Here is a 21,583-nt window from a genome sequence, read left to right as displayed (position 1 = left end):
CATCCACTTTGTCTCTTGTTCTCTTTCTCTACTAACTAGTTTTAGCCTTTTGCATGCCAGTGGGGCTAGGACATGCCAGCTTCAAGGTTTTGAATCATATATTCCTCAGTGGTCAATTTAAGACTTAAGTGTGGTTTTTTTCAAGGCAGGTGATGAAAGACTTAGAATGTAACCCAGCCCTTAAGCTGACCCCTCCAGTAAGGGGAAGATTATTTTAAAAAGGTGTTCTCTTCATGTTCACCACTGCAGGGTTGATGCGAAGTCAGTAGTGTGTGTGTGTTTGTGTGTGTATGTGTTTGTGTGTGTGTGTGTCTATATGATTTCAGCATCTGTAATATGTAATCATTGAACTAAATAGAGCACATTACTATTTATAGTTAAGAAAGCTTTGGAGAACCAAATCTACCTAGGTTGTACATACATATATGGGAATATGTGTGTGTGTTCACAAATACACACGTGCACACTGGTGAAAGCATCTGGCCACTTTCCAGATAACATTTCCAGTGAATATTTTTCTACAATTTCAAATAAATAGAAAAAATTAAAATACACACCTAAATGGTAGTTTTTAAAAAGTATATAAAATATTTATAATAATTTTTTTTTTTTCTTTTTTTTTGAGACGGAGTTTCGCTCTTGTTACCCAGGCTGGAGTGCAATGGCGCGATCTCGGCTCACCGCAACCTCCGCCTCCTGGATTCAGGCAATTCACCTGCCTCAGCCTCCTGAGTAGCTGGGATTACAGGCACGCGCCACCGTGCCCAGCTAATTTTTTGTATTTTTAGTGGAGACGGGGTTTCACCATGTTGACCGGGATGGTCTCAATCTCTTGACCTCGTGATCCACCCGCCTCGGCCTCCCAAAGTGCTGGGATTACAGGCGTGAGCCACCGCGCCCGGCCCTATAATAATTTTTAAAATGTCAAACGATCATTTAATTTTAAAGAGAGAATGGACTATTCGTTTTTTAAAAAAGTTAGGTTCTTCTTGAAAAATATGGAATAAATATCAATAGGAAGGAATAGCACTATTATTTGAAATAAGATTTCTCTTGATCTGAAATTGAATGTCCTCTTTATGGAGTTGTGTCTGAGTCTGGACAGAGAAGAAGGCTCCCGGGATGACACACGGACCTGCCAGGGAACAAGGCTGCTGTGTCTCTCTCTCTCTTCTCCTGGAAAGTGGCTGACAGTTCTTTCTAGGGAAGAACTTGTTTTATTAGGATCATGAATTTTCCAAATCTTGTAGGAGTCTACAAAAATTAAGAATAAAAGTTAGGCTACTGTTTCTCCATATAGCTGCATATTGCTTTAAAATGTTACCTATACAAAAATAAACTTGGAAGTATAATTAAGTTTGTATTTTTATTTTTTCTTATGAATTATGGTTTATCAGATGTGGATGAGTGTGAAATTGGTGCTCATAACTGTGACATGCACGCTTCCTGTCTGAATATCCCAGGAAGCTTCAAATGTAGCTGCAGAGAAGGCTGGATTGGAAATGGCATCAAGTGTATTGGTGAGTTTGCAAATGTAAATGTCCTTTGCTAAGGCACAAATTTTTAAAGGCTCTTGTTTGCATGTTTGTAGAATCATGCTCTTTACTTTTATTAAGCCCCTCATAAAAAGGCTGTCTTCATTGCAAGATAATTCCAGCCTATGAGTTTCCTTTAGCCTTAATATAAATTAACAAAATTAAAACAGTATACTTTGGCACCTGTTTTTTAATGTGTTGTTATTCAGTAAAAATTGATATGTAGCTGGTGATCCAAACACAGCTGTATGATGAAAAATGACCAGTATGTTTTTCCAGTCTTTTCAAAGAAGTAATCAGTGAGATTTAAAATCCAGTGAAATAAATGGAGGGAAATGAAAAGGTTTTTCAGATAACCTAAGTCTGCAATAAGTCATTAATACCAGCATCTTATTCTAAATGCTTTCTTGGATTCTAAGAGGTCTTATTTGAAGGAAAAAAATGGGCAATTTCCCAAAGTTTTATGGTTCTTGAGCCAGAGTCTAAAAAGTACTTTATATCTGAGTGGCAAAGGACTAGAATATACCCTGAGTGTCATTCACGGTCCTGTGTAATATGCTTAATGTTTTACATGCCTTAAGAATAAAGCATGTTTTCATCTGGCAAGCATTTCTAGGTCAGTTTAAAATAGAAAAGAAAGCAAGCTAAACTAATTTCCCCCTGATAACTTACAAAAAGCATATCGCCCACAGTAAGGATTAAAGTATAGCGTTAAGATCTTTTGCCAAAACTGTAAGTTAATTTGAATATATACTTCTTTATCCATTCAAATATTTCATACATATCAAATGTTTATGTACTGACTACAGAATTTGAAATATAGAGCTTCCAAATAACTTTGCTAAGTAACATCCTGTAATGGCTTTGTGAGGCGCCATAGCTGCCTGCCTCTAGTCCAATCATCTTTCTGGGGTTACTCTCATAACTTTTCAACCGTACCCTTATTCCCATTTTTGTAATCTTAGATGCCTACTCATTTTCTCTTTCTTAGCCTCCCATTTTTGTGTTTCTTGTCCATCTGTCGTTTCGGCCAACTACTACAAGATAGCCTGCCTCTGATACAAGACATTCAGCCATGTCCAGCCTCCTGTGCTCCCGAATGTCACCCAAATTCATTCTCTCCTTTACATCTTCTTTCCCCTACTCTAGTCCCAACCGGAGAGTCTCATTCTCTCTTTCTCTCATGTGCCCTCACTCTTGCTATCTGCAGAATGCTGAAAGAACCCCCTCTAGTGTGTTTGCTTGTTCCCTCTCTGGCCCTCATGCAATCCATTCTCCATGTAGCAGCAGGAGGAAGCTTTTAAACCGTGGATCTGATCTCTTCATAGTCTTCACTGTAACCCATTGAATTCAGAATAAAATGCGGCTTCCCTCCCTTGGCTGCGGGTTCCCACTGTCTCTCTAGCTTCGTTGTCCATCGCCCTCTGTCTGGTGTACTGTGCTTTGCCACTCCAACCTCCTTCCATTTCCTCAGTCACACCACGCTCTTTTCCTCTTGGTATCTTAACATGCGCTAGTCTCTCTGCAAGGAATACCCTTCCCTACCTCTGTTCAGCCAGCTGTTTCTCATCCTTAGGTCTGAAGTTAACAAAAAAATCACTTCCTCAATGGGGCCATCTATGTTTCTGCAGCCCAAATCAGATGCCCTTTTTATTCTCTCGTGACACCCTCTTCTTCATGGTGCATATAGCAAGATTTAACTTTTTTCTGTGTTTAACATCTGTCTTTTCTACTAGACTAAGGGTTCCATGAGGTCAAGAATCATATCTCTGTTTTTTCATCTATTAAATAAACTTGAAAACTCTCTGTTAATTTTCCTCCTCTGAAATTCAATATCACCTTCAGAATTGACCCTTTTATTGAAAAGGAAACCACTTATAAAATTCACCCTCAGTAGAAGTCAGAATGAGATCTAACACTAGTTTGCTTTAAACTGTTAAAAAGTCACGCTGATGAGATATCTCAGAAAAAGTTTGAATTCATAATTTTGGCCCACATTTATGGCATGGACGTTGGATTGTGGGTCTGAGAGCTTAGAGAATTGGAACTGTGATCCTACAAACTAAGACGTGTGTCATTTGTCCAGTTTATATGTAAATTAAGACAAATTATAATCTTTCCAGGTGCTTAAATGTTCCATTTTCATTTCTGAACTTTATTGCTGTGTTCTGCAGATCTGGATGAATGTTCTAACGGAACCCACCAGTGTAGCATCAATGCTCAGTGTGTAAATACCCCAGGCTCATACCGCTGTGCCTGCTCTGAAGGTTTCACTGGAGATGGCTTTACCTGCTCAGGTGGGTGACAGTCCTGAGGTGTGCTCTCACAGGATTGTCATAGAACACTCTTTGCACTTCCTCATTTGAAGAAAATTACAGTTAAAGGAGACTAAAGTAACTATCTCTTTTTATGTACTTGACTTGCAGGTGCCTATGTACCTTTCTCTTACATTAAACACAAAAACCTGAATAACTTGCCAAATATATTTTTGGAAGTTTTCAAGTAGTGTCATTTATAACAATCATGTACTGTTAATGACTTGCCATTTTATCTTTCTCATTTATTAACATAGTAGTTAAAAAAACACAGGCTTTGTCTGGATCACACTAACTGGATTCAAATCTTGTCTATGCCATTTTTTGCCTGTGTAACCTTAAGTGAATTACTTAATCTGTCTGGCCTAATTTAAAATGCCATAGTAAGCTGGTCATGGTGGCTCACACCTGTAATCCCAGCACTTCAGGGGACCAAGGCGGGTGGATCACTTGAGGTTAAAAGTTTGAAACCAGTCTGGCCAACATGGTGAAACTATGTCTCTACTAAAAATACAAAAAAATTAACCGGTCGTAGTAGTAGGTGCCTATAATCCCAGCTACTTAGGAGGCTGAGGCAGGAGAATCGATTGAACCCAGGAGGCAGAGGTTTCAGTGAGCCAAGATTGTGCCATTGCACTCCAGCCTGGGCGACAAGAATGAGACTCCATCTCAAATAAAAAATAAAAAATAAAATAAAATAATAAATAAAATAAAATGCCATAGTAATAATACAATTTTATTTTATTCTTTTTTATTCCTGAATGAATGGCATGGGAAAACTGTTCAGCTTTTTAAGATAGGATATATGATCTATCCTATCACTGCTATTTAATGTGTTTATCAAAGTCTCAGTATTCACCTGGCATTGAAAGGATTAAATGGAATAATAGAAATAAAGGACTTAAAAGACACAGCACAAAGTTTCAATAAATATTAGCTTCTATTCATTCATATTCTTTGAGGATAGAGCATGCTTTCATTATGTGCATGTATAAGACTAGATAATCTTGCTGGATATAAAGTTGAATACTTTACAGTTTATAAAGTAAATGTTTCTCAATTGATTTTCAGTACATACTTTAAACCCATAATTAAAAGATAGACTGTAAATTTTTTTCTAATTGTTGGCATCAAAAACGCAGCCTCAGCATCTTCAAATGCCCGTTTCAGGAAACTTGTTTATTCAATTTTGAAGCTTCATTACTTGTAAGCCTTAGATGTTGCATCTTTCCTGGCACCTTTCTGCACTGTGGCGTCAGGGAAAGAGCATGGCTTTCATGTCAGACAAACCGGCAACCAGATCCTCTCTCAGTCAACGTATATTATTAGCTCAGTGTGGCTCTGTCAGCTTACTTGGCTGCTCTTAGCCACAGGTTCTTCCTCTTCTAAACCTCGGGAGATTGGTGAACCTAGTGAAAACATGCATGTCAGGCAACCAGCACAGCACATGACAAGTTAGCCCCTCACTAAAAATTGATTAAATTATCTGTAAGGTCTATGAGTAATGTCTGTTTGCATAATTAAGATAGGAGTATTTTTAGAAGATTGTAATGACATGAAAGAAACTTTCCCCATTCCCACAGGGTCTCTAATTTGCATTAAAACACTTGGGCTAGTGAAAGAGCAAGTTGTTTGTTCTAATACTATAATTTTCACAAAGAACAAACACCATTTTAAGATTAACTCCAATGTTCTTGTTCATATCTAAATAATACTGGCATGTTACTGATACATCAAATTGGCATTAAAGAGAAACAAGACAAATGTGAGAGACGTCTGGATTTCTCCTATTAATAATATTACAATTGAATGTTAGGGTGCAGGTTAAATAGCTTTTCTTTAATCATGTTACAATTGATTGTTAAAGGGCAGGATAAATAGACTTTTTATCAGGTTGTGTACCCCCCTTTAAGTGAATGTGATTAATTGTTGTTTCATGTCAATGAGCACTAAGTCAAGCCAGTAAAACTGATCTATTTATAGAGCAAGGAGAAAATGTGTCATGAAATTTGGAACTTAACAGAGATGTAATTTACTTCTTGCACAGATGTTGATGAGTGTGCAGAAAACATAAACCTCTGTGAGAACGGACAGTGCCTTAATGTCCCGGGTGCATATCGCTGCGAGTGTGAGATGGGCTTCACTCCAGCCTCAGACAGCAGATCCTGCCAAGGTGGGTCACCAGGATTCCAACTCATTTTCAAGTTGGATCAACCATGGCAAATGAAACTACAAAAAGGGCTGGAACAAGCTCCACCTGGAAGCGGAATACATAGCACGTGCTGCACATATAAAAGTCATTCGTTTAAGCGTGGATTATTTTGCCGAATGAATAATGATGAAGACGGTTTTCATCTCTTATGAAGTTTTCCTGGCCAAGAGCCAGTAGTTGGAAGTTTGGCTCATTCTTTTTTCTTTTTTAACTATTTCTTCTCTTCTTTCTCTTTTTTTATCACTAAATGAATGACGTGGAGAAACTATTCAGATTTTAAAATATGCTCCATTACCTGTCTCAACTACCACTATTTATTGTGTTTATCAAAATCTTAAAAAGCTTATTTTGGCATTTACCTTCATGGTTGAGCCTGCTGTCTGTATGTCTGGGAATAGAAGTCCTCTTCAGGGATTCAGCAAGGGCTGTACTGTTGCTTAGTACTAGTGGTTCCTTCTTCTAAGTGATGACATCATCCCCCTTTCCTAGAAATGGGTCTTTGTGCCTAGTATGAGATCTTTCCAAGAAAAAGAATTTGGAATTTCTATTAAATTGGAAACTCAGTTCACATTATATATAGTTTGGGCCATCATTGTGTTATGAATAGTGACTATATGAAAATATAGATGAAGAAAGAGATTGAAAGTAATTTATATACCATAGGGCTTCAACGGAATGTATGATTCACAGAAAATCTTTAAAAAGAACTCAGTTTGCCAGTCACGCAGCCTCATGGAAAAAAAAAAAAACTAACTGCTGAGAAAAGATGATAAAATGAAAACAGATTAAAAACTTTCCACCTATATCAATATCTAACCAAATGAATAGAAATGGTAAGTACTAGCACATGTACACACACACACACACACACACACACACACACACACAAATTCATCAGCATCAACCAAACAAAACCAAATTATACAACCTGCTATGGTTCAGAGTAGAGCCTAACTCAGCTCCACCATCAGAAGTGGCCCTGAAGAAAGAAAGCCAAAAGATGATGAAATTCTCCAGAAATAGCCACCAATTTGAAGAGACTCAGAACAAGGGAATGAACAGTTGGCCCTAGGGAAGACCAAGTTAGAAACTGAAAGCATTCATGCTTTTACATTGACCCGTGAGATTGGGCAGAATCCGTTTTATACAAGGCAACTGTAGAGTGAGTTCATTTTTTTCCTAGGCCTCGTTTCTTCTAAGCACTGTAGCTTTAGTAGTAGAATTAGTAGAAAATGTGAGTCAATGTAAATGTGGAATGACATGATTTCTTATCTACATCAGCTTGACAAGAGTTAGTGGGAGAAGGAACTGGTCAGCAGTAGCCACTTTCACCAACATAAGTTCTTTATACTTAGACAGGATTTTTCCTTCCTAATTGTATTACTTTATGGGTGGCATAGGCCCTTTCAGAACTTCCCTCTTCCTCAAGGTGGTGCTAAATAGTTACTGTTTACTCTACTTCCTTCACATCTGGTTTCTTATGTGTCATTACCACAGAGAGAAACTCCTGACTGACAGGGCAGCTGAGGGTTGGCACACCCGTAGTTCATCCCCAGATGGACCCTCTGCTCCATTCAGCTGAACACCAACTTTTGAGATCCAAAAAAATGTAATTCCGTGGTTCTGCCCATTCTCCTTGTTTTTCTCTCCTCTCTTCCCACAAGGTCTGGCTCATCTGGACACTTTCTCCTGAATTTACTAATTTAATCCCTTGTTGTCTACCTATCTTACTATAAATCCATGCCCCTCTGATGAACGTTTTCCGCTGAGCGTGCACTTCTCACCACAAAGTCTCAGAATTTCTATAAAATTCAAAAAATTCTTGAAGTTGACCATTTCCCAGTAATCTCCACCAAAATGGGGGACTGTAAAACCCTGGAGGAACCTCCGCAGGGACATGATAGAGGACTTTATTAAATGGAACGGACCTAGAGACAGACCATGTTGTGTAATTTCTAAAGCGAGAGCAAAGGCCAAGTTCATCAACAAAGAGAACATAGAGCCCAGGGGAGCTGTCCCTAGCCTCAGTCTTCTGTCCCCTCACCTTATGAAACTTTGGGTGACTGAATACAGCTTTAATGACACTCAAACCAGGTGTCTTACAGACAAAGATTTGATTAGGAAGGAAAGATGTCAAGAGATGTTGTTTAAACTGTACTAAAGTAAATAGCAGCTTTTGAACGAGCAGTCCAAGTAGTGTGCATACAAGCTGAAAAATAAACAGTAGCAACTATGCAGGCATCCTATGAAAACAAAAGGAAGAAAAACACAAAAACAGCTAAAGAACCAACCCATGATGGAAGAAAACTACTCTAGAAATAAAACAAATTTTCCATAAGTACTTTATGCTATATATGACCTTAGTAAAAACATAAACATAATTGACCACGTTTATGGAGATTATAAAAGCTATAGAGTGAAAGGGAGATTATAGAGTCCAGGGAAATAAGAAATGGGGATACATCAAATACAGCAAATAAGAGAACTATTAAATAAAGACAGCAAAAAGCAGAAGACACACAGCTGAAAATAATAATTGCTAGAACAGAGAAAGGGCCTGAAATAACAGTGAAAAAAAGGAAGAAAGAGAAAATAACACTGTTAAAGAAAAGACAAAATGTGTAACCATCAGTATAATTGGTGTCTCTGAAGACAGCCCAAAAAATCAACCAGAAAAAAGTACTAAACAACCATTTTCCTGAAGGAGAACAAAGAATTGAATATACAAAGGCCAAATTGTAAGACCAAGACTTAGATTTACTACATTTGTCAACTTTAGTCACAGAGAAGGATTGAAGACTTCAGATAGAAAAGACAGTTTATGAGCTAAACAGAAAAATTTAATACCAAAAGACATTAGATCAGTGCCCACAAAATTCTGAGGAAATGTGACTGAAGAAGATTATACTTAATTACAAAAAGAATAAGCATTTTCTTACACATAAAATAACTCGGGAAGAAAATCACCAATGAAACAGCCAATCAAGAAACAAACAGAGAAGTTGTAATAAAACTATTATTGATCCCTTTAAGTAAACAATTAGTACTAAACACTGTGGAAATTATGGTAAACTGCCATAGATATTGAAAAAGTGAAAATGATGTAAATGAAAATAAGGAGTTGGAAGGATATACGAGTGCTAATTTTCTTATAATTCATTGTGTAGGATCCATTAATACTGTCTAAAAGTTACATTTCAACCTTATCATAAAGCCAAAAAATGATAAATTTTTAGTGTTTTTTTTATTCTTAACATTAGAAAAGTATTTTAAAACTGTTGATGGTAAATTTTTCTGATGTATACAAATTGTTTTAGCTTCACTGTCTGAATATGTATATAAAAATGTCTGAAATGTTCTTAAATTACTTTTTCTAGATGGAAACATTTTTGAGTAATTGTTTTGCTATTTTGTTTTCTGTATTATTTGAATTATTGAATATAGTAATCTTTTAAACTACATTCTTTTATACAACTATTACAATATTTAGGTGGAAGAAATTTCTAATAAATTTCATTTAAAAGTAAAATGGGTCGGGAATGGTGGCTCACACCTGTCAATCCAGCACTTTTTAAAGCCGAGGAGGGAGGATCACTTGAGCCTAGGAGTTTGAGACCATTCTGGGCCACATAGGGAGACCCTGTCTCTACACAATTTTTAAAAATTAACTAGGTGTGATGGTGTTTGCCTATAGTCCCAGCTACCTGGAAGGCTGAAGCGGGAGCATTGCTTGAGCCCAGGAGGTTATGGCTGCAGTGAGCCATGATCATGCCACTGCACTCCAGCTTGTGCAACAGAGCAAACACCTGTCTGGAAAAAAAAAAATGTATACTCTCAGAAGGCTGATAGTACAATTCCCTTTTTGAGTATAGATTAACACAATTCAATTGTAATCTAGCTTAAAGAGTTTTTATTCGTTTATATAAAGGGAATAACTTTTTTACCCCAACACAAAAAAAGACACCTTTGCAAACTTTAAACATGATTGGAACCATACCTTAAACCTAAGATAGTTGAAACCAATATTTTAACTATAATGAATGACCAGAAGTCTTATTAGACTTAAGATTTAACTGTCTGATGATGGCAGTTTAGGATGACTTGTCTAGTCTAGCCTAAAATGACATGCCTGGTCTGCATTCTCAGAGTGTTAGGCAATTTATATACAAAATGCCTGTCCTCTTTTTAAGAGTAGAAATTCAGATTGTTTTCACAGCTATACATACACATTCATTTTCACCTGAGTGAAGAGTGGTAGCTTCATATTTATTAACTTTGAGTTAAAGCCTCATGGAAGACTATCATAAATTTTTCATAAATAAATTTTTAGTCCAATTCGATACAGATATTTTAATGAAATTTATTAGAATATGGGGGAAATGAACCATCTGATTAACATGAAATTAGGGAAGAAATTTCTTCTCTGTTTAAAACTGCTCTATAATAACAGATAAGATTACAACATGTATAAACTAAAAAGTTAAACTTTATTTTAATGTCTCCAATATTTAAAAATAGTTACATATTTTTCTTTTATCATAATATAAAACATTTATCAACTATAAAACATCTGCTGTTTGCACTAGTTAGAATCTTTGAATCTGCTTTTATCGTTTTTTACAATTTTATTTGACATGTTTATATTTAATTTTTGTATTTTGTATGCCATGAGCCAACTCTATTTAAATATATTGTATATCCAAGTCATTTAAGATACTGGACACTCATTTTACCAAGAAAATAATATTTCTTTTATATCTTGGTTCCACAGGTGAACATTAGTTGCTTGCTCTTTATATTTATTTACCTAATTAAAAAAAACTGTGTTACTGAATAAAAACATCTGAGGGGGTAGAAAAATGCACTAATGTTATACATTACATTAAAATTTTGTAATGTCTTTGTAAATAAGAGATTACCATTTTTTTAAATCTGCAGATATTGATGAATGCTCTTTCCAGAATATTTGTGTCTTTGGAACATGTAATAACCTGCCTGGAATGTTTCATTGTATCTGCGATGATGGTTATGAATTGGACAGAACAGGCGGAAACTGTACAGGTATGGCCAGTTAAAGGCTAAGTTGTGTTCCAATTCATTGAAATGAATATTCTGTGCTAAGCATAAAAATTCTGAGATTTCTGCTTAGTTAATCTATGCATTAGGTTATGCATTTTTCTGAAAAAGAAAATTATATTCAGCTACATTGATTTGTAGCTATGGAATTGATCCATTTTTATGTAAATTATATTAAATTGTTATCTATATAATTGTTAATATTAACTATCTGACAAGAAACTAGTAAAGTGTCTCTTTGTCTATCTACATGTTCATGTATATGTATATATATACACATGTATATGTGTGATTTTTATTAAGCAAATAGTGACATTTTTCCTTCCTCAGAATTGCAAATTTTAATTAATCACAATGTATCTATTAAGGATATTAAATGATGTCATAAATACTGTGTGCTTGAATATGGAACCTGTTTTAGGTATGTACAAAAACTTAAGATCTGATTTATACACAACCTATGTACTGTTTTCAAGTTTTGGAAAATTCTTTTAATTATCATTTATGGCTACTCCAGGTTCTGCATTTTCCATTCAAAATAATTCATTTGGTAAAGATTGAGTACCTTCTGTCTAAGGGCTGGAGCTGCAAAACTGAACAGAACAAGCACATTCTCTGCTTTTATTTTATTGAGTTGAGTCTTTCCTAGCGATCTTTACTAACTTGCAAAAATTCCACTAAATTCTCTGGAACAACAGTATACATAGAAAAAGTAAAAATGGTAACCTGGGCGTTTTAAATGCTTCTCCTAGATATTGATGAGTGTGCAGATCCCATAAACTGTGTCAATGGCCTATGTGTCAACACACCTGGTCGCTATGAGTGTAACTGCCCACCCGATTTTCAGCTGAACCCAACTGGTGTGGGTTGTGTTGGTAAGTAAAGCTGTATGAAACAAACAAATAGCATTATAGAATTGAATATTCAAACTCTCTTGGTAATAAACTGTATTGAGTGTTTGCTACAATTAACTTAAAAACAAAACATTATATGGTAGCCTTTATTGTGTTTCTCTTCCAAATCATCTGCTCCACCTTCTTCCTCTCACAGACTTGGGAACCAAGGCACAGAGAAATGCAATACTTTGTTCAATGTCTCAGAGCTTGAAAATGGCAGAGCTAAGGCAGTGGTCCAGCTTGCTGCCTGGCTCCTTGTTCAGTGTTTGGCCAGGGTAACCCAAAGTGGTGATATAGCTATTGGAATATCCATTTCTCCTGCCTACTGAAAGGGTCATATAGTGAAGTAAATGAAGTGATGAGAAGGAAGGAATTAGAGAGATGGATTTCATGAGCCAAACTATTGGAGCAGAAGAAGTTGGGTGATGACAGGGAGAAGGAGGAGGATTCAGAATCTGTAGTCAGCACCTCTGATCTTAATTGTCCAGCTTTTACCATATGCCCTATTTCTGTGTTTTCCTAGAGAAGGAAACGGTCGGGAGAATTTTCTGAAAATATCCAAAAAAAAAAAAAAAGGGAGGGATGGAGTATTCCCTGCTTGCGTAGAAATCGGCCTACTGTCTTCAGTGTCAGTTTTGGGGCCTGCAGCAAATGGAAGGAATATTTGCTGCTGTAATTTATACACAGCTTACATACTGTTTTTAAGTTGTGGTGAATACTTCTATGTATCATTTATGGTTACTGCAAGTTCTGCATTTTCCGTTCAAAATAACTCATTTGGTAAAAATGGAGTGCCTTCTGTCTAAGGGCTGGAGCTGCAACACTGAACAGAACAAGCATATACCCTGCTTTTGTGTTTACAGTCTGGTAGCAGGCAGATAAAGCAAGAACAAACAGAATTGACACTGGACGTGGTTGGAGGAGAAGTGCCATGTTATATTAGGGATGGAGGAGTCAGAGCCTTTAAAGAGAGGGCAAGTCAACTGGACCTCTGAGGGAAGCCTCCAGTTAAAAGGAGCAGCCAGTGCAAAGGGCCTGTGGCAGGAGAAGGCTGGAATTAGAGAGAGAGCACAAGGCTATGTGTAGCAAGAGAGGAGTGAGCGAAGGGGACAGGGATGAGGAGAAGAATCAGAGACGCAGTCACACAAATTACAAAACAATTCTCAACCCAAGCTACATAGTAAACTCCATTTAGAACCTGGAAAACATATTTATGCCTGTTACACCCCCAGAAATTCTGACTCACTGGGGTCTCAATATTTCTTAACTACTTCCTTGGAACAAAGATGGTGAACAGGCAACTCGTAAAGTAGAATAGTCTAAACATTAACAAATGTAAGCAAACAAATGCCCCAAATCATTAGGAATAAGAAATCCAATTGAAACCATTATAAATACCACTTTACACCTCACATACTGGCAAAAATTAGGAAACCTGGATAATGTGAAGTATTGGTGGAGACATGGGCCTTGTGGAGCATTCATTGTGTTAGCAGACGTGTAGACCAGGGCAGCCTTGCAGAGGATATGCTTGCACAGCAGTACACCAATTAACTGTCAATGTAAAGTCAATTTTAGTTTTTGAGTTTCTTTTTGGAGCAAGTCTATCTGTACAGATTGACACTTTATTGCTTTCATTCATTCTTCATTGTCTTTCAAGAGTCAAAGATTCATTCCATCTCACAAATACAATAAGAGTCCATTGGGCCCTTTAAGTCTAATACATTATAGAATGTTAAGAGATCTTATTTTTCCTTTGTCTTGAAACATTTTGACATTTTGTCATCCTAGATGTTATTTTGTCAGTGTTCACCATTATTGCCAATGAATACAACAAACAAAATAAAATAATAGTAATAAGTGGAGAATTATGGCATCACCTAGAAGGACCATGCATTAATGAAATAAGATATCACTGTTGCATCAGCCTTCAGTTTTCTTATTATTTTGCCCTAAGGATTGCATCATTTTTCAAGAAAGTACAAGACAAGACTGGAGACACTTTACTTGAAATCTTCTTTTAGCATTTATTGAACACAGTTGAGAATTTGGAAGTCTTGGCTTTCTGGCCATAATTTTTGGCAAAGGGAAAAAAAATGACAGTGGAAAATATTTTACAATTGTCAGTTGAGTCAGATGACTGCAAAGAGACAAAGAGCAGCTCTTTGTCTAGATTCTAAAGGTGATGGTGAAATGAATCATCTAAGCACAATCCCAGACTAAGTGTTTTCAGAGACCAGTGTCCTAGGTGAAATTTTTCAAACTTCAGAATCAACAAGTGAATGGACAGTGGATTTCTGTAGACACAGGAAATACGATATTTTCATCCACTTAGTTACTAGAAAGAACTTCAGCCCACAATATTTGGCAACAAGAACCTGAACCGTCCCAGGTTTGTGGATTCTTTCATATTTCATGACGTTTCTGTACCAAAATTTAATTGATATGATTTATAAGCAGACAAAGATAAAGGCAGATGTGTCTGAAAGGTTATTGGGAAGAAATATGTGATGTAGAAATAAAATCATTGGATTGATTATTCTAAATGATGTCAATAAATCTAAAAAGGAAAACACTTTGTATTTGTGGAGCAAAGAAGATGGCTGTCCTCTCTTCAACACAATCAAGAACTATTAATAATTTCAAAAATGTCCTTGGGTATTGCACTTATATAATGCCAGAACAAGAAGAACCAGAAATAATGATAAGCTAGAACCTATTAGAGATGTGTTTGAAATCTAGAATCGGTTTTTACAAAATTGATATGTTCCAGTACAAAATGGATATATTCCAGGTTCACAAATGACAGTTGATAAGCAATTAGTTGCATTCAGAAGATCATTTTGAGTAGTATATCTTCAAAACCAAGAAATATAGATCTGAGCTAGCTGTGATTAAATTCTTATTAATATTGCTAATAAAGTTGTTTTCACTATACCTTTATTCTTCTTTAAATTATTTTTTAAATGACTTAAAAATACAAAAAACTAAAGAGTTCATTGGATGCATTTGGTAAATGATGACTATTTTTCCTGACTGAAGGCTAAGTATAGGCAAACCCTGTGAATCAACAATTTCTTTTGTGGCTCTATATGCCAATGGAATTAACTCCTAGGCCCATACAGAGACATATATATGATGTTCATTGCAGCATTCTTTGTGGTCACAGGGTTTTAGAAATTAGTTTTGAGAGGAGGGTTTTTTTTTAAGGCAATTATACACCATGGAGTTGACACACAGGATATTCACAGAACAAGCATGACTGGAAACGTTATGAAATGAGATGTATGGCAAAAGAACATTTACGTAAATTTAAAATGAACACTTAAAAACAAAAATATTTATTTTGCAAGAGCACATGTAAAAAGTAGTAACATTAAATACATTTGGAGATGATCTGGTAGGGAAAGAGAATGGGAATGAAGAATAAGAATAAAAGAGAAAGGGGGGAGAGAGAGAGAGAGAATGGATGAATAAATCCAGAATAAATAAACCTAACTAGGAGGAGGGTCATGAATTAACTTACTTTTCTGCATCCAAGACTCAGCAGCAAAAGCAAAATGCAAAAAACTGAGAAAAAAAAAGAAAAAAATGTTTTTAAGAAAGCCCAAATGATTCTAATGTGCAGCCAGGGGTGAAAATTACGTTGTAGATTGCTAAGAACTCTAGATTTTATTCCAGTTGAGAAGAGAAGCTATTGGAAGTTGCCTGACTTACTTAAGGTAATGCTATTGAAGGGTAACTGGCTTATGGAGGGAAAAATAGACTGTACGTTAGTAAATAATAGAAGTTGAGAAAAGAGTTAGAAAACTATTGCATTAGACTGGGTAAAAGGTGATGATGGTAGCCGGAACTCAGTTTGTAGTGATTAAAAAAAAAAAAGATAGTAGTGATAGAGGCAGTGGTAAATAGACAGATTCCAGATATGTTTTGAAGGTTGAGTAGACAGCCCTTATTACTGGATTGAATAAGGAATCAAAAATGATGCGTAAGTTGCCAAAAATTATGTCAAAACTTAGGGCCTGTGCAACTGAAAAAAAAATGAATTTCCTTTCACTGAAAATGCAGAAGACTGGGAGAGAATACAGCAGATTTTGTATGTGGAGGAAAAAGTATCAACAGTTTGATTCTAGATGTATTGACTTTGAAATAATTGTTAGATGTTTTAGAGAAGAAATGAAATGGGCAATTGGAAGAAGGGTCTAGAGTTCAGGGGGGAGACGAGATACAGAACCATAAATTTGAGAGTTTTCTGCAAAATAGTATTTAAACTCATAGACTCAATGGAGTGATCCGAATGATGACTGTAGAGATAAACAAAGAAAAGCCTTAGATTAGTTGATCCCTGAAATATCTTCTCTAAATTTGTTACAGGCTATCTTTTCTTAAACCTGCAAAGTTAGCTATGCAAGTTGAAACTAAACCATTGGATAAACTCATGATATAGATTAATTATACAAAAAAAATTATTGTCTTCATATTGTTGGAGGTCTAGTATGTCCCAAATGATAAATTTCTTACTATCTTGTCCATTTCATGAGTATAGGAAAAATGGTCTATGTGGATTTCTAAACATAGGAAAGTCTGCCATAAGTGGCTTCTTCTGACTCAATCTCGAAAAAGCTTAAAGCAAGAGATTGCTTGGTACTAAGGATTAAAAGGAACCTTTCGTGTTAAAGTACAAAATTTGAATTTAATCCTTTGAGTGACTTTTCCCTAAAATGGAGTCTTTACTATGTCAGCAAGGGCAATTGTATTCTCCTTTGTTGCTCTGCAGACAACCGTGTGGGCAACTGCTACCTGAAGTTTGGACCTCGAGGAGATGGAAGTCTGTCTTGCAACACCGAGATTGGGGTGGGCGTCAGTCGCTCTTCATGCTGCTGCTCTCTGGGAAAGGCCTGGGGAAACCCCTGTGAGACTTGCCCCCCTGTCAATAGCAGTAAGTACAAAGTTGAAGAAGAGGAAGAAAACCAACTGGTATTTAAAGATGCGTTGCCATTTTATTCCTGAGTTGCAAGTGAGGAGTGTTTAGTGAGGACAAAACAAAAAAATTGAATTTGGACGACATTCAGTGATCACACCAAAACCAGCCAAGAGTGTTAAAGGACTTGAATTCCTCTCTTTCTGTGTTTTTTCATCTGTTTAAAACATAACTTTTAACCATACTCAGGTATTAATAGTAGTAATATCAGTTCTCCATGATATCACAGATAAAGTGCATTCCTGATTCTTCTCAAAGGTTATTGAGTTCGGCTTCATAAGTGGGTTTATTCTTGAAGTCATTTATAGAATGCCTTAAATTGAAACATCTGTTCTGATATGAACATGAACCGAAACCTGTATTCTGTAGTCTTAATTTACTAGCTAAAAAAGTTGTGAGGGAGTTTTTTTCTTTGATTAAAAACAACTAGTTTGTGTTATTCTACTGTGTATGTGATTAATGAAGTACGATCTTTTTATGTAAAATATGGTAATTCAAATTTGTATGAAAAGACACTAAGAAAAATGTGGATACACCCCTTAGGATGAGTATACTGAGCCTGGCACTTGCTTAATGCTTGCTCATTGTCTCAGCCACTTGGACACAGGTATCAAACCTCTTATTTTTCTATTGTTTTATAGCTGAATACTACACCCTGTGTCCCGGAGGTGAAGGCTTCAGACCTAACCCCATCACAATCATTTTAGAAGGTGAGCTATCTCATTGTCACCCAAATTTAAACAAGGTAAAGTGTTACTTTTCAAGAAAAGCTGCTAGAAAAGCTAGGGCAGAGCAGTCCCGAACAAGATTATTTCGTAAAATTAAGATGGACATTAATTACTAGGATGTTAAACAACCACATTTATCAAGCAGTAATGATCCATTGCAGTGATGTGATGTCTGACTGTTCTGCAGAGAAACTCTTTCCCATTGTCGCCTAACTTGAATAATCACCAACTTACTTTATTCATTTTCCTGGATAATGGTAAAATTTCCCTGACAAAGCCAAGAAGATATTTGATCAGAATAAACCTGCCATCTAAGTGTGCATTCATTTGGATGCATAGACGTGTTCTGATTGCTACAAGATCACACTTTTGAAAGCTCTGATATTAACTCTTATCCCTTGTGAAGGTGTTTGTTGTAAGTGCACTGTCTCCCCTTTTATAGACATTGACGAATGCCAGGAGTTACCAGGTCTCTGCCAGGGTGGAAACTGCATCAACACTTTTGGGAGCTTCCAGTGTGAGTGCCCACAAGGCTACTACCTCAGCGAGGAAACCCGCATCTGTGAAGGTGAGATGAATTTGGTGTCTAAAAATGCTCAATGCTGTTTAAAACAAAATGGCTGCTGAGGCCTGGGGGAAAGGCCCATCCTCAAATTCTACAAAAGGCTCAATTAAGACTGGTTCATAGCTTTTTTCTTTTCTTATCAATGTGGCTAAGTTGTATGATGGTAGACAAATTAGTTTACAGCTCATTGCCGTAATTCACTGTATTTTTCTAGGAGGGTTGATTAAGTATAAATTGGGAAAATGGGATAGTGTGAAAACCTACAATACTAAATAAGTTATTAGTGAAAATATTGATAAGAATTCTGTTTTACGTAGGAAAGTTGGTAAGCTTAAATGCGACCATTGACTTGATACTGATCAGTAATTTTTAAATGTTGGACTATATGGTGTGAAAAAGTTCAAAGATTATGCAGCTGCGGTCTTGCTGCCATCCTCTCACTTTATCACATGGTATTTCAATCCTTTTAGGGACCTGTCTCACCACCAAACTGGGGGCTTCTGGAGGCAAGGTCCACATCTTTACTCATCATTACAGCTGCAAGTTCTAGCTTACAGTAGAATCTCAATATTTAATTGTGAAATGAATGAATCCTTATAACAATGAACATTAAGCATGTAGCATAATTATTTCCATTACAACTTTTCTTTTGGAACATATTCGATAAATGCATCTAGAAGAAATAGGTTGTAATAAGGAGAACAATCAGCAGCTGCACTCCTTCAAGAATCTCTGAATAGGTACTAATTTGAAAGAAGCTACAAAGATGAAGGCTTTCCCAACTTGCATTCACTTTCAAGTTGGCATTAAAATTTAAGCCTAAGTGATGTAGGATGAAAGCAGGCTTTAAAGAAATTCCAATTGAAGAATGTGAATTGCAATAAAAAAAATATATATATATGTATATATATAGGTGCCAAGGAAATTGTTTTTTGCCACTTTAGAATAATTTCTTTTGATGCTTTATATTTTTTAATATGGGGATTTTTTTCTTTTGAAGAAAGATGTATCTGTGCTATATAAATACACATTTGGGATATTTTCTCAAATATTTTCCGTAAATATTTCTAAATTTTCCATAAATAGAGATTTCGAGAATCACCTTGTCCAGTCATCTAAGTAATATAAATTCATTGAAAAAACATTTATTAATAAATGGATATTCTTGCCTACTCTAGATATCGATGAGTGTTTTGCACATCCTGGTGTATGTGGGCCTGGGACCTGCTACAACACCCTGGGAAATTACACCTGCATTTGCCCACCTGAGTACATGCAGGTCAATGGAGGCCACAACTGTATGGGTAGGTAAAGAACTCTGAGATTAATCAGAGCATAATTGTCGACTTCACATGTAAAGCACTTATGCCTCAGAATTATTGTTCAGGAAGTTTGGAAAGTAAATCTTCATGAATTGAGGTATTTCAGAGCCTTGCAAGCTGCTAGGTTAGTATCAAGTTTTTGACCTTTGGATATACAGTTACATTTTAAAAAGCATCAGTCTAATGCAGAAAATTTCCTTGAATGTTATATATTCTTAAATTTTTCATCTCCACTCTTATAGTGTGAACATTATTATACAAATAAAAGAACATTTAAACCTTTATGCTTAATATTTTTTAAATTAAATAAATGATTTTGAGAGAGAACTATGTATTCACATTGTCTCTCAAGAAAATTATAAGTGAAATCCTTTAAGGATAAAGGAGAGATGTTAATCTAAAAATGATTTATCTTTAGAGTTATTTTAAGATACCTTCAAGTGACTAAGAAAGTTTTCAGAGTTAGGCTCATCAGGAAAGCTTGACGTCTACAGATGGGCTTCATTATCAACTCCTCATGAATACAAATGGATAGCTTATTTCTTTTTCTTTATGTAGACATGAGAAAAAGCTTTTGCTACCGAAGTTATAATGGAACCACTTGTGAGAATGAGTTGCCTTTCAATGTGACAAAGAGGATGTGCTGCTGCACATATAATGTGGGCAAAGCCTGGAACAAACCTTGTGAACCATGCCCAACTCCAGGAACAGGTAAGCACATGGCTCATGCATCTGCTGACCACCACGTCGGTGATACACCTGTATATGTAACAATATAGTCAAAGTCAATGTGTGCTAAAACTAGAGATGCTCAGTTCCAGAAATATCCAAGAGCATCATATGGCTCTGTTTCCCAAGTGACCCTTTTTGGGATTCAAATAATAACTTCTGAGACTTTATGTTGAATAGGGTTGTGAATCCTGAAAATAAGATCTATTGTTGAAGAGTTAGAGTTTATAGCATTAGTCCATTTAAATTCATTATCTTCAATTATGTTTGTCAATTATTGATTTATTCATCAAACAAATGTTTATTGAGCAACTATTATATGTCACTGTGCTAGACATGGAGGGTATAATATTTGGAAAAAACTAAATTCAATAAGGATTTTTTTTTAGTACAAGCATGGAAAATATGCAAAAAGTGTTTTTTTACAAGCAAATTTTACATAAAAGCAATCAATTGTCGAAGTGTGCCTTTTACATCTTCTTCCTCAGACCTCAATAAAATTTGTAGGCAAAAAATAGAGCATGTCTTTTACTTGGTCATGCTTTTTTTCACAAGACAGATTCTTTTGAAAGAAAAACTGAAAGATAATAGAGATAAGAGCAAAATGCTTGTCTTAAAATTGCTGTCCATCAAGTTCTTTTATGACCTGGAGAGTGGCAATTTTTAATAGCTATAGATACTAAGAGTTGAACCAGTAGGCCAAATAAGAAACAGTGATTATGCATTTGTTACCAAATATTACTTAGAGTGTATGTATTTAAATGTTTCATTTAACGTGTTGATGAAATGAAATTAAAGAGAGAAATGATGAAAAGCAACACATAGGCCTGTTTCAGTGGCTCAGATTCACTGGTCAAATGGATTTTCTTAGCCTTATCTTGCCATTATTATGTTCCATAAAAGTAAATAGAAACATTCCTACAATTCTCAACTTTAAAACTCCATAGTTGCAAATTGAAGATCATTGATTTGGGGAATTAAAATAGCACTTTCTTTGTGAGAGAAGCAAAAGGCTTAGAGTTGAGAGGCAGGTCTATGTTTAAATTAAAACTCTTACAATACTTACTGTGTAACCTCCTGGAGGGTATTTATCCTTTTGAAATTGATTTCTCATGTATAAAATAAAAATAATAAATAATTACAATGAGTCATTCATATGGTTGCAATGACAGTTAGGGAGGTGATGCATATACATTACAATCTATACATTACCAGACAATTAGA

General features: G+C 35.8%; 1 protein-coding gene across 1 annotated transcript in view; it reads left to right on the top strand.

The window, feature by feature from the left end:
- FBN2 (fibrillin 2) overlaps positions 1 to 21,583 on the top strand; it is a 263,918-nt gene that overhangs the window by 199,075 nt on the left and 43,260 nt on the right. Inside the window, exons 32-41 of the mRNA XM_021664917.2 lie at positions 1,398 to 1,520; positions 3,710 to 3,832; positions 5,898 to 6,023; positions 11,001 to 11,123; positions 11,891 to 12,013; positions 16,812 to 16,973; positions 17,657 to 17,725; positions 18,186 to 18,311; positions 19,487 to 19,612; positions 20,189 to 20,341. Of these exons, the coding sequence (XP_021520592.2) occupies positions 1,398 to 1,520; positions 3,710 to 3,832; positions 5,898 to 6,023; positions 11,001 to 11,123; positions 11,891 to 12,013; positions 16,812 to 16,973; positions 17,657 to 17,725; positions 18,186 to 18,311; positions 19,487 to 19,612; positions 20,189 to 20,341 (1,254 nt within the window). The remainder of the gene's footprint in view (positions 1 to 1,397; positions 1,521 to 3,709; positions 3,833 to 5,897; positions 6,024 to 11,000; positions 11,124 to 11,890; positions 12,014 to 16,811; positions 16,974 to 17,656; positions 17,726 to 18,185; positions 18,312 to 19,486; positions 19,613 to 20,188; positions 20,342 to 21,583) is intronic.

Source organism: Aotus nancymaae, unplaced genomic scaffold (genome assembly GCF_030222135.1).
Source record: "Aotus nancymaae isolate 86718 unplaced genomic scaffold, 86718_ANA_hifiasm-v0.15.2.pri h1tg000064l_1, whole genome shotgun sequence".
Lineage (NCBI taxonomy): Eukaryota > Metazoa > Chordata > Mammalia > Primates > Aotidae > Aotus > Aotus nancymaae.
Note: the sequence above shows the minus strand (reverse complement) of the source record. Positions and strands in the feature narration are given on the sequence as shown.